This window comes from Pristis pectinata, chromosome 32 (genome assembly GCF_009764475.1).
Source record: "Pristis pectinata isolate sPriPec2 chromosome 32, sPriPec2.1.pri, whole genome shotgun sequence".
NCBI classification, from domain to species: Eukaryota; Metazoa; Chordata; class Chondrichthyes; order Rhinopristiformes; family Pristidae; genus Pristis; species Pristis pectinata.
Genome location: NC_067436.1, coordinates 4,959,041 through 4,973,491, shown reverse-complemented (window position 1 = coordinate 4,973,491; position 14,451 = coordinate 4,959,041). Strand labels below are relative to the sequence as shown.

The 14,451-nt window shown below is 40.2% G+C and overlaps 1 protein-coding gene across 1 annotated transcript in view; it reads right to left on the bottom strand.

Annotated features, from left to right (window-relative positions):
• Window positions 1-14,451, bottom strand: part of LOC127585186 (fibrillin-1-like) — a 302,894-nt gene that overhangs the window by 159,341 nt on the left and 129,102 nt on the right. Inside the window, exons 16-18 of the mRNA XM_052042412.1 lie at window positions 14,060-14,212; window positions 1,194-1,247; window positions 395-520 (exon numbers count right to left, since the gene is read on the bottom strand). Coding sequence (XP_051898372.1) covers window positions 395-520; window positions 1,194-1,247; window positions 14,060-14,212 — 333 coding nt within the window. The remainder of the gene's footprint in view (window positions 1-394; window positions 521-1,193; window positions 1,248-14,059; window positions 14,213-14,451) is intronic.

Below are 14,451 nucleotides of genomic sequence, written 5' to 3'. Positions count from 1 at the left end.
ATAATCCAGCCCATAGATTTCCAGAGCACAACACTGAAAAGCGAGCATGAAGCAGAAGTATTCCAGGCATGTTTTATATTCAATAAATTGAATCTGATCTGAGAAATATGTCTGGACTGGCAGGGCCATTGATCATGGTGAGGCAATTTCTACAGCATCAAATAATAGCCACCAGAAAGAAAGGTACACAGGTTCAATTCCATTCTTAGTCTCACTGCAGCAAGTAGACATTGAGTTGAAGGCAACTACTTCCTAACGAAATGGCTTTAGGTGGGGTCATTGTGGGCTTGCTTTGCTCAGATAACCCTAAGAATGTAAAAAAAAATCAATATATGTAAACTGACTCTCTAACATTTTAACAGAATTTCTTGTATCAAAAAGTTTTAATACATACCAACACATTTTTTCCCAGATATATCAACTTCATAACCAGAATTGCAAACACATCGGTAACTGCCACGAGTGTTCTCGCAGACTCCATTTTGACAAATATCAGGATCCAATGCACATTCATTGATGTCTGTGAATGCAAAAAAAACTTGTCAAAACAGAGCTTTATTTATTTCCATGGGAATAAATTAACCTGAGTGTCTCATGGGAAGTGTAACACAGTAAAGTTCAAATACCAAAATGAAACTGTTTTTCAAACATAAAATTGTAAATACGAATGTGGAATACTTGCATCAAAATTTTCATGTACAAATTGTTAAACTGAAAAGCCTATGAAGATATTAAATTTGCTATCATATTTTATCTGAATTTGTTCTAATGCATAGCTTATAGGATGGAATGTTTAACAGTATAGCAAAAGTGATGGTTGAAACCATATCATAAGAACAAGTGCAAGGGTAAATAGATTATCAACATTATCTTAAATTCAGTTGTGATATGTCACAACACAACTCCAGCCAGTGTAATTTTGTGCACTGTATTTATCAAGGGCAAATACATTGTCACTTAGTTTTTCTACATTCACCTACTTTCATCATTACTGGGTCTCAGCAACGTAAGCTGTACAACAAAGTACTCTGAAGCACAAATAGCCCATATGACATAGGCAGTACCACAATAAAATTTTGTTGTAACTCACATTCCAGGGAACAGCATACTACAGAATAAACTATGCAAAATCTCATTAGGATGTATTTTATATACAAACACAACTTCTTTAGTAGGAGTTATTTCATTGTTACCTCTACCATCACTCGTTATACCAGGTCCACTGGGGCAAAGTGCATGATATTCAGCTGTGGGAAAATAAGAAAAATAGTCTTTCAATGCTTTCTTCACAAGTATCATCAAAACTATTTTGAATACCTACAGAAGTCAGTAACATAACATTCACATGCAGGGTTGTTACATTTAACTTCATAAGCAAAGTAAGAGGTCCAAATGTTTAAATAAGGCTTCTACTTTACCTATTGTACCTTGTTCTAGAAATTCCTTTCCTGTTTTATTAGTGCAAAAACAGTGTTACTTGGTGCTCTAATTCAGTTTAAAACTACATTAATGGGATTCTCTGTGCAACAATGTGCCATGCTAGTCTCACCATGCACCCTGTATAGACCTAAACTGTGCAGTTGCCGGCACTTAGCTCCCGCCTCAGGAGCAAACCTTTAATATTTAATTCCCTGAGAACGATCACAACGAGTTTCCACACGTGTTAAAGTTTACTTTATTTGCCAGATGGATTATTTAGCAACCATTAAAATTTGGATAGGTATTAACTTTTCTGGCAAATTTAAAGAGAGATCTGGACAGGTTGGTGGAGAATGATACCCACAGGAAACATGTTCTCTGTGCTTGGAGGCCAAGGAGAAGCTGTAGGGCTGTACCACGTGCTCTTGGCAGGTTACCAATGTGGTTTCTGTGAGGAGTAAGACTACATAACTGTCTATGAATGCCTGAACTTTGAGGAAAGCCTACAATACCAGCAAACCCCTGTGCCTGCTCTGTCTGCTCCTCTGTGCCGAAGGAATAGCAGCCTGGAATGTAAGTCCAGGAAAATGAGAGCAAAAATTACTTTGGCCAACTGAAAACAGCTCTGAGATGTGCAAGAGCCTGTGTACAAGCTCACAAATCTCAGCAAGGTGAAGCCTTGCCTCTGTTGACACTGTTCCTCAATGAAGTCTACCCATGAACATCTGTCCCTGAAATATCAAGGTGGGTAAGATTCAGGGCACTAAACCCATCTATGCCTCATGGTTGGTCCTGTGGCTACCTATGATAGCTCCATATCACCCAGTAAGAGAAGAATTGGCGTAGACAAGTACCAACTGGAAGTCAGGTTTGAATGGAGAAACATTTTGAAGATGTAAAGAAAACTCTGTTAAGTGTGTGGAGTAAACATTGACACTGCAGGATATTAGTTTGAGTGTTGCCCCTTTAAATAGTGTGGTTTCACAGGAAGCACCACCAATAAAAGCAGATTTTATGTATGTTTTTCATAGAACTGCTATTTTTGACAAGTCAGGCCAAAAAGTCCCACTAGACTGGGCTTTGCACTATTATTGAAATAACTTGGGGGAATCTTTGGTCAAAATCTCACCAGAGGGTCAAAGATCGAACTCCCCTTCAGGCATCAAAAATAATTTCTGTCTCCTCTGAGGTAAATCTGTTTTAACGCAGCACTGTTTTGTTTTGTGTATTATGAGAGCAAATTGCTTGCCCTCAACTCAAATTCAAAACAGTTCTATCATCCATCTGTAGTTTTTTCTTATTTACAGTGTGGTAACAGGCCCTTCTGGCCCAACGAGTCCGCGCCGCCCATTTTAAACCCATATTAACCTACCCGTACATCTTTGGAATGTGGGAGGAAACCGGAGCACCCAGAGGAAACCCACACAGACATGGAGGAACGTACAAACTCCTTACAGACAGCGACGGGAATCGAAACCCGAATGCTGGCGCTGTAATAGTGTGGCGCTAACCGCTACGCTACCGTGCCGCCCCTTGGGACATTTCAATTTTCTACATAAGCCATCCTTCTCTCAGTGACACATCCTATTTCTGTTGATATATTGGGACTTTTGATTTAAGTATGCATGAGATTAAGAACACAGAACATAGAACAATACAGCACAGTACAGGCCCTTTGGCCCATGATGTTGTGCCAACTTATATAAACCTACTCCACAAACAATCTAACCCTTCCCTCCATCACAGCTCAAAACCCTCCATTTTTCTTACATCCATGTGCCTACCTAAGTCTCTTAGATGTCCCTATTGTATCAGCCTCTACCACCACCCCCGGCAGTGCATTCCAGGCACCCACCACTTTCTATGTAAAAAACTTGCCTCTGATATCTCCCCTAAATTTTCCTCCACTCACCTTAAACAGATATCCTCTGGTACTGGCCACTGCCACCCTGGGGAAAAGGTGCTGGCTGTCCACTCTATCTATACCCCTCATAATCTCATACACCTCTATCAAGTTGCCTCTCATCCTCTGTCACTCCAAAGAAAAAAGCCCTAGCTCGCTCAACCTTTCCTCATAAGACATCTTTAATCCAGGTAGCGTCCTGGTAAGTCTCCTCTGCACCCTCTCTAAACCTTCCACATCCTTCCTATAATGAGGTAAACACAATACTCTTAAGTGTGGTCTAACCAGTTTTATAGAGCTGCACCATTACTTCATGGCTCTTGAATTGAATCCCCTGACTAATAAACGCCAGCGCACCAATACGCCATCTTAACCACCCTATCAACTTATGCAGCAACTTTGAGGGATCTATGGACTTGGACCCCAAGATCCCTCTGTTCCTCCATACTGCTAAGAATCCTGCCACTAACCTTGTTCTCTGCCTTCAAGTTCAATCTTCCAAAGTGTAACACTTCACATTTCTCCGGATTGAACTCCATCTGCCACTTCTCCTCCCAGTTCTGCATCCTGTCTGTATCCCGTTGTAACCTATGACAACCTTCTACACTATCCATAACACCACCAACCTTCATGTCATCTGCAAACTTACGAACCCAGCCTTCCACTCCCTCATCAATGTCATTTATAGAAATTACAACGTGTAGGAGTCCCAGAACAGATCCCTGTGGTATACCACTAGTCACTGACCTCCAGGCAGAATATGCTGCATCTACTACCTCCCTCTGCCTTCTGTGGGCAAGTCAATTCAGAATCCATGCAGCCAACTTTCCATGGATCCCATGCCTCACGACTTACTGGCTGAGCCCACCATATGGAACCTTGTCAAATGCCTTACTAAAATCCACCACTTTCACTGCTCTACCTTCATCAATTTGTTCTGTCACCTCCACAAAGAACTCAATTAGGCTCTTGAGGCACAACCTGCTGCTCACAAAGCCATGCTGACTATCCCTAATAAGACTATGCTTCTCCAAATGTTCGTAATCCTGTCCCTAAGGATCCTCTTCAATAGCTTGCCCACCACTGACGCAAGACTCACCGGTCTATAATTCCCAGGATTATCCCTATTACTTTTCTTGAACAATGGAACAACATTTGCATCCTCCAATTCTCTGGTACCACTGCTGTGGCCACTGAGGACACAAAGATCATTGCCAATGGCCCAGCAACCTCTTCCCTCGCTTCCAGGGAAGTAACCTGGGGTATATCCTGTCGGGCATCTATCCTAATGTTTTGCAGAAGCTCCAACACTGCTTCTTTCTTAACCTTGACATGCTCCAGCCTGTTCTACGCTGACCTCACATTTGTCTAAGTCCCTCTCCCTGGTGAGCATTGAAGCAAAGTCTTCATCAAGGACCTCCCCTACTTCCTTCACCTCCAGGCACATGTTTCCCCCTTTATCCCTCAGCAGTCCTACCCTCACATTAGTCACCCTCCTGTTCTTCACGTACATGTAGAACACTTTGGGTTTTTCTTAGTCCTACTTGCCAAGGCCTTCTCATGTCCCCTTCTAGCTCCTTAAACTCCTTCCTGGCTACTGTATAACTCTCAAGAGTCCTGTCTGATTTTTGCTTCCTAAACCTTAAGCAGGCTTCCTTCTTCCTCTTGACTAAACCTTCCACCTTTCTTGTCAACCATGGTTCCTTCACCCAACCATCCTTTCCCTGTCTCAGTGGGCCAAACCTATCCAGAACACTATGCAAGTAGTCCCTAAGCAACTTCCACATTTCTGCTGTGCTTTTCCCTGAGAACATCTGTTCCCATTTTATGCTCCCAAGTTCCTGCCTAATACCATCGTAATGAGGCCTGCCCCAATTAAATACTTTCCCATGTCATCTGGTCCTATCCTTGTCCATGGCTATGCTGCAAGTCAGGGGAGTTGCAAATAGTAAGTAAAGCAATTTTTTTGTAAAAAAGAAAATAACTTTCATTTTCAAGATAAGATATTACAATGGGCCAGATGATGTGGTCTGTGGTGAACAAATACCAGAAGCCATTCACTACAGTTGCACTTGCCCTTTTTTTGGATTTCTGCATTGGAGGTCCCTATTATATAACCATTACAAAAGCATGGTGTCCTTTACAGAGCAGATTCCCCATTAACTTTAATGGAATTTCAATAGCAAAGTTCAATGCATTAAAACTGTTTAGTGCAACTAATCAGTAGGAGCTTCTAGGCAAACATCTTTTTAAGGATGCCTCTGCTTAGAATTAGTGCCTGTGGTATCTTGAATACCATACTTATCTGGTGCAGACGTGGAGTGTGTATCTCACTGGGCTAAAGCATGCTGAATGTCACTTGTGACAGGGCTGCTGATAGTGCAGTGAAGAGACATTGCCTAATTGCCCTAAAAGCATTGAGTCTGGTAAAGCCAGGTCCCCAGCTTTGTTGGCTTTAAAAGCTGTCGATGATTTTTAATGGTTTTTAAATGTCTTTAACATTAGGTAACATTTATAAACCATTAAAACTGAAATATCTAAACTAAACTAAAAACACCTGATATCACATAAATAATTAAAAGTATTAAATTGATGCAAAATAATAAGAAGTAAATTACCTTCTAATCTGTTTCCAATCTGAAGCCCCACAACCCTGACTGAAATCAGTGGGGTCTTGGATCCTATAACTGGGCTGACCTGGAATCTCAGCAAGATTGCAGGGACTTTGTGTTTGAAAATGCATGTGTGGAAGTCTGGATTTCCACTTAAATGCTAAACCTTGGTGGTTCTGTTCAAAACTGCAAAATATATGGAACACCTGTCACAGAAAAAGGTCAATCTGTTCAACTGTTCCCATGCATATTTACTGTATGCACCACCTGACCCTCATTTTATCTTTATCTAATCCTATCAGCATTATCTACTGTTCTGCATGTGTTCCTCTATCTTCCTCTACTACCTGATTGAATAATTTCTTGTGGCAGCAATTTCCATTTGCTAACTATTTTCTGTGTAAAGAAATTTATTCTGTTACTGAATTTGGTAATGGCTTTCTTATGTGTATGGTCTCAGTTTCAGTTTTCATTACAAGTAAACCCAACTACAGTGACAGATTTTCCAAATAAAATTCACTGAAATTGATCAGATACTTACTTAGTCATTTACAAAATTCATGAAATTGCTTCTGGCGTTCTTTGCGGTAATGTATGGAGGTGCCAGAATATTGTGGGCTATTCTTGTGAAGCGGGTCCCCACACTGAATTTGGTGCCTGCTTCAGCAATACTCAAGGGGACCAGACTGATTTGGAGTCCATGGAAGCTAGAGTTTGGAACCACCCAGAGTCAGATGACCTTAAACTTATCACTCACTCCGTGTCTCCCTTGGGGATCCTGGACTCCTGTACCTCAGCCTGAGTGCATAACTGACATGCACACCCCATCTCCATCCTTCCAGATGATTACACTGCAACCTTGTGTATACAGGCTCTATCTTTTAAGCCATTCATATTTGCTTTCAGTCAGATTAGCTTCTAGCTAGTGACTTCTTTCGAAATGTACAGTCATATTTGCAAAGCATTGAAATTTGATTAAAAATTAGATAAAAGCTAAAACAAGAAATTATAAAAAATATTATTTTTAAATCTCCTAATTAAAATCTGGATCCATGGAGACTTTTCTGCGTAGATTCAGAGTTGGCTTGCCCATAGAAGGCAGAGGATGGTAGTAGATGGAGAGTATTCTGCCTGGAGGTCGGTGACTAGTGGTGTCCTGCAGGGATCTGTTCTGGGACCCCTGCTCTTTGTGATTTTTATAAATGACTTGGATGAGGAAGTGGAAGGATGGGTTAGTAATTCTGCAGATGACACGAAGGTTGGAGGTGTTGTGGACAGTGCAGAAGGTTGTTGTAAGTTACATCGGGATATGCAGAGTTGGGCAGGGAAGTGGCAGATGGAGTTCCATCCTGAAAAGAATGAAGTGATACACTTTGGAAGAACAAACTTAAAGGCGGAGCACAAGGTTAATGGCAGGATTCATAGCAGTGTGGAAGAACAGTGGGATCTTGGGGTCCAAGTCCATAGATCTCTCAAAGTTGCCGTGTTAGTTGATAGTGTGGTTAAGTAGGCGTACAGTGCACTGGCCTTCATTAGTCGGAGGATTGAGTTCAAGAGCTGCGAGGTAATGTTGCAGCTCTATAAAACTCTGGTTAGACCGCTCTTAGAGTATTGTGTTCAGTTCTGGTCACCTCATTATAGGAAGGATGTGAAAGTTTTAGAGAGGGTCCAGAAGAGATTTACCAGGATGCTGCCTGGATTAGAGAACATGTCTTGTGAGGAAAGGTTGAGCGAGCTACAGCTTTTCTCTTTGAAGTGACGCAAGATGAGAGGCGACGATAGAGGTGTATAAGATTATGAGGGGCATAGATAGAGTGGACAGCCAGCACCTTTCCCCCAGGATGGAAATGGCCAATACCAAAGGACATCAGTTTAAGATCAGAGGAGGAAAGTTTAGGGGACATGTCAGAGGTAGGTTTTTTTTACACAGAGAGTGGTGGGTGCCTGGAATACACTGCTGGGGGTGATGGTAGAGGCTGATACAATAGGGACATTTAAGAAACTCTTGGATAGGCATATGGATATAAGAAAAATGGAGGGTTATAAGCTGTGCAGGAGGGAAGGGTTAGACTGATCATGGAGTAGGTGTTTATATGAGTTGGCACAACATCATGGGCCAAAGGGCCCATACTGTGCTGTAGTGTTTGATATTCTAAAGAAGTTTCTACATTTGCTAAAATTTATTTTTTTGGGTGCCAGACTGGTTGTTCAGCAGTTATTAAAATGTCATATCCAAATGGGCAGATACAAGTACTGCCTTTTTCTGGCAGGTTTAGAATGCATTTATCAAATACAGGAACATCAACTATTCAACGTATTGCAATAGCAGGGTTCTATTCATGTTATCACCAAAGTATAAGTGCGGTCATTTACAAGGTTCATGAAATTCAATGAAACAAAGTTCAACGAAACACCAGCGATTGCAGGGAGCACTTCATGAGTTACTCAATTAAATGCACATCAACAATCGCTGGTGTTTCGTTGAACTTTGTTTCATTGAATTTCATGAACCTCGTAAATGACTCAGTGAGTACCTGATCAATTTCAGTGAATTTTATTGGAAAAATCTGTCACTGTAGAACTTATAGCCTTGGGTTTACTTGTAGTAAAAGTTAAAACTGGGACCATACCTATAAGAAAGCCATTAACAAATTCAGGAGAGCTGATGTTTAATTTACATTTTAAAAATAGCGAAGCCTGGTAGCTTCAATATTTCTACTACCACAAAATGCGAAAAAAGGCAAAAGAAGATTATTTGTATTACAGCAAGCAGATTTTTAAAGAAAGCAAATATAAAGAGAAAGGTAGGAGCACATAATTAACATTTTACTATTTATGTGTTTTTCTTCAAGATTTCTCCAAGTAATTTGCCTCTTTGCCAAAATAAGAGTATAGATATTTTCAGGAATAGAGCGTTATCATTCTATAATTGTAATAAGTATAAAGCTAAAAGGTTCATTGCTGATCTATAGGTGTATTTGCAGATTCACCTTGGAATGAACCTTCAAGGACCAACATTATGTTTTAATGACAGCAGAATCTGTTTAAAATTATTATGTCTTAATTCTGTTCAGTGGTTTTACAACACAGGTTCATTCATTTAGTACTGCAAATTAAAATATGGCAATAATTGTCGGGCTCTGGTTTATAAAAAGGAGTTAGTTTTGATTCAACAAGTCCGGATATGTCAAGTAGTGCAGTGGTCAAAATAGAGGATTATGAATAAAATGATAAACCATCCAAGGTTTTACAATTTCTTTGCCACTTGCTCCTTGAATTTGTTATTCCAAAAAAAACCCAACTTTTTCCCTTACTTCTCCTTAAATTGATGAGTACTGACCTAGTTCTTCTGAACTTCTGTGCTGCAGAGCTGAAATTGGCATTTAAAATTAGGAAGTGTCTGCAGATGCTCAGTTTAATGGAAACCACTTGATGGTGGTTATGCAGTTTCATTCTGGTTAGAAACAGTGAACTAAAATTATGTATCTCTTAAAAACATCAGAACAATGTACATGCATTGATGAATGTGGGGGGTAATTTATTTGAGGGAATCTCCCTTCTTACAAAATATTTTTTCCTTTAAACAATGACACACATTGGAAATTGGCAGAGACTAAAGCTAACAATGTAGATGCTTTTTATATTGATTTATATAATTTGGGACAGAACATGATTCAGAAGCAGGAGTAGACCATTTGGCTCTTCATGCTTGCTCTGGACCATGTGGCTACAAGAGAAGGTCAAAGTTTGGGTATGCTGTGGCAAATAACTTGCCTCCTGTTATCCCAAAGCCTTTTCACCATCTACAAAGTTCAAGTTAGGAATGTTATAGAAAACTCTCTGCTTGCCTTAAAGGTTTTATTTGAAGTTTCAATGGCTTCTTTTCAAAAGCAGTTTAAATTGCTTCATCTCTGGTCTTCTTAATTTTTATCATGTCAAAGGAGATTAAACTCATTATAATTATCAGAATCTTCTTCTGTAGGGAAGTGTTTCAGCATTAATTTGTTAAAATACCTATCCAGATCCTCAACCTTTGTATGTTTATTTCCTTCAATATTACATTCCAGGCAATCTGCCTCCTCAACCTTTGTATGTTTATTTCCTTCAATATTACATTCCAGGCAATCTGCAACAAACTCTTCTTTCATTAACTTTTCTTTCAATGGTGGATAGATCCATAGATGTTTCAACTACCTTGTAACTTTTCACTAATTGGTTTAAGGAAGGGAAACACATACTTTCCAGACCATATCTAGGACTTTATATGCAACAACGTAATCTTTATCTGGTTCAAATCAGCCTATGAATTTGGTAGCCAGCTGAAAGGAAAAATGATGGGACCTCTACTGATGGAAAGATTATAAGAAAATCCAGAAATGGAAGTATAATAATGAATAATCAGCATGGATTTCAAAACAAAGGCATTGCTTGACCAATGTTGAATTTTTTGAAGAGGTTCCAAAGAGGGTAGATGGTGGTAATGTATTAGATGTAAATTATCTAGATTTTCAGAAAGTCTTTGATAAGGTACTTCGAAACAGATTATAAATATCAGAGGATGTGTAGTCAAGGTACAACCTGCAGAATGGAACGCTTGCTAACTTCAATACAGAAATCAGAGATTGAAAGTAAAGGGTATCTATCAATAGTGGAAGCAGGTGGGTACAAGTATTCCACATGGATCTGTGCTGAGACTAGTGCTGTTCACGAATGACCTTGGAATTTAAAAACAAAATCTATACTTGTGTATGATACCGTACTGGAGGAAGGAGAATGTTGTCTGTAGAGGAATAATCAATTCTGAGAACTGCAATAAGTTACTAGAAACCATAAAACCACAAGCTACAGGAGCAGAATTACGCCATTTGGCTCATCGAGTCTGCTCTGCCATTCAATCAGGGCTGATTTTTTCAACCTCATTTTCCTGCCTTCTCCCCATAACCCCTTTACCAGTCAAGAACCTATCAATCTCTGCCAAAATATACCCAATGATTTGGTCTCCACAGCCCTCTTGTGGCAATGAATTCCACAGATTCACCACCCTCTGGCTGAAGAAATTCCTCATCTTAGTTCTAAAGGGACATCCCTTTATTCTGAGGCAGTGCCCTTGGTTCCTAGACTCTCCTACAAATGGAAACATCCGCTCCACGTCTGCTTGATTCAGGCCTTTCAGAATTTGGCAGCTTTCAATGAGATCCTCCCCTCATCCTTCTGAACTCCATTGAGTAAGGCCCAGAGCCATCAAACGCTCCTCATATGTTAAGCCTTTCATTGCCGGGGTCATTCTTGTGAACCTCCTCTGGACCCTTTCCAAGGCCAGCCCATTCTTCCATATGTGGTCTGACCAACGCCTTATAAAACCTCAGCAGTACATCGTTGCTTTTATAGTCTAGTCCTCCTAAAATGAATGCCAACATTGCATTTGCCTTCCTTATTAATGACTCAACCTGCAAGTTAACCTTAAGGGAATCCTCAACTAGGACTCTTAAGTCCCTTTGAAATTCTGATTTCTGAATTCTCTCCCCATTTAGAAAATAGTCTGCACCTTTATTCTTCCTACGGAAGTGCATAACCCTACACTTCCCTTCACTGTATTCCATCTGCGACTTCTTTGCCCACTCTCCTAACCTGTTCAAGTCCTTCTGCAGACTCCCTGCCTCTGCAACACTACCCATCCTTCCACCTATCTCATATCGCCTGAAAACCTGGCCATAGTGCCATCAGTTCCTTCATCCAGATCATTAACATATAAAGTGAAAAGTGTGGTCCCAACACTGAGCCCTGCAGAACTCCACTCGTCACCAGCAGCCATCATGAAAAGAACCCCTCTATCCCCACTCTCTGCCTTCTGCCAGTCAGCCAATCTTCTATCCATGCTAGTACCTTGCCTCTACCAGGGACTCTTGTTTAGTAGCCTTGTCTGTGGCGCCTTGTCAAAGGCCTTCTGAAAATACAAGTAAATAACATCCACCAACTCTCCTTTGTCTCAGCTACTTGTTACCTCCTCAAAGAATTCTAACAGATTTGTCTGGCAAGATCTCCCCTTAATGAAGCTGTGCTGACTTCACCCTATTTTATTATGTACTTCCAAGTACTCTGAAATTTCATTCTTAATAATGGACTCTAAAATCTTATCAACCACTGAGGTCAGGCTACCCTGCATATAATTTTTTGTCTTATGCCTCCCTCCCTTCTTAAACGGGGTGTTACATGTGCGATTTTCCAGGCCTCTGGGGCCCTCCCTAATTCCAGTGATTTTTGAAGGATCACTACTAATGCCTGCACAATCTCTTTAGCTACCTTTTTCAGAACTCAAGTGGAGTCCATTTGGTCCAGGTGATTTATTCACTTCAGGCCTTTCAGCTTCCCCAGCACCTTCTCCTTAGTAATAGCCACTACATCCCACGTCTGCTCCCCGGCTCTCTTGAATTTCTGGCACATTACTGGTGTCTTCCACTGTGAAGACTGAGCAATATACCTATTCAGTTCCTCCGCGTGGAGATTACTACTTCTCCAGTGACATTTTCCAGTGGTCCAATGTCCACTCTTCTCTCTCTCTTACCCTTTAGGTATCTAAAACAAACTTTTGCAATCTTTGCAAACATTAATGAAGTTGTAAAATGAGCAAGTAGTTATAAGTGAGGTTCAACTGCACTTTGGTAGGAACCAATTACTGCGAAGGTGTGATTTTAAGTCGGATAGAGGAAGACAAGCAGTTTTGCTGTATGCTAGTCACTAAAAGTTACGCAAGTTAGCAGGGCCATAAAGAAATCAAGCCGAATACTGGGGTTCATTTCTACAAATATCAAAATGAAAAGGAGAAAATTTATGCTAAATCTGCATCAAGCATTTGGAGTACCACATATAGTTATAAAAATAGAATACTGCAACAATAGAGGGTATCAAAAAGAGTTACAAGGATGACAACAGAGATGTGATGATATCTATGTTCAGAAACAATGTGACAACAGGGTCTCTTTTCTCTTGATAACATAAAACTAGGGAATATCTGACATGTTTTTAAAAGGATGAAGCATATGATAGAGTGGACACAGATACAAGATAATTACCAAGAGATCTAATAGAGAAGTTAGGAGAAACCTTTTTACAAGGGAAGGTAGAACAGAGGGATACACTCATAGATTTAGTTGAGGAAATACAGGAGGAGGCTTGAGTACAGCATTAATCCTGTTATGGACTAGTTGAGTCAAATAGCCTGTTCCTACGCCATATATCCTGTGTAAACTATGTTCTATGCAATTAGGGCTATCAATTCTCAAGGTCAAACTAAACTATCACCATTGTGGTTGATTACTCATCAGTAGTGCAGTAGATCTGTCTGCTCCAAATGAAGATAGATGTGATAAACCACACTGTGCTCAATCCGAATTGCCAACTGCACTCATCCCATGTTAATCCCACAGCCATATTTACCTGCTGCAGCATCCACAGGATCCATTGTACAGGAAGCCTCTACTCCACAGCCCTTTCATGAATTTACCTTTTAAATGAACGTTGTCATCCTTATTCAAATGAATAGGATTTGGGGCTTGCTCATCAAGATGAACATGAATCTGAGGGGTCAGACTCTAGTGCAGTCAGCCCCCCAGTTTGCCACAATCTGGAACTGCTGTTGGGCTCAATGCAGGAGGAGACAGCTGACCTCCAGCAGATGCTTAAATTGAAGGCATAAAAAGACAGAAACACTCCCCACACTGGAACTCTATCATATCCATTAGTTTTGTTTTCTAAATAGGAGATAGCACAATTCTTTTTGGCTTTACCAAGGACTTGTGGATGGATTATGCTGCCTCCCATACACTGCTATCAACTGTCTTAATTAAGTTTTGTATTTACTGTACTTTAGGTTAGATTTGATAAGAAAGTACTGACCAAACAGAAATTTATATTGGCATTGTCTGACAAAGCAAATGAAAATGAAGAATAAAAATAGTTACAATTTTACTTTTCAAATCAAGAAACAGTGCTTGCCTTTTCTCATGAAAATTAAAAATACATTTTTTTCTAACTTACTGAGTACCGTTCAACATAATGCATTGACACAGTAATTTCACCCACCACCCCCACCCCCCACCCAATTAGGTTCATATCACAAAGTACCCACCAGAATTTATAGCTGGACAAGGTTGGCAAGGCTCTCCAAAGGCATGATCAGTATTAGCACAGCAGCACTGAGATTTGGTGAAGGCTCCTGGTAATGGTCGATCACATTGGCCTTTTTTGTAACCACCATAGCAGGTGCTTCTCATGTGAGTATCTGCAAATAAAGAGTTAAAAACAAAATAAATTATTCATGCCGGCATAGAAGGATAGACAAGTATAATTTTGGAATAAGAGCAATAAAGTCAGAGCAAATTATTAGGGGGAAACAGTAAAAGGAAAGATTGGGACAATAATTCCAGTTCTTGGGAACAAAGATTAAGTTCCAGCATAAGATAGAGGCAATGCATAGAGCAGTCTACTGAAATCCCAGTGGCACTATTGTGCCATCTGAAT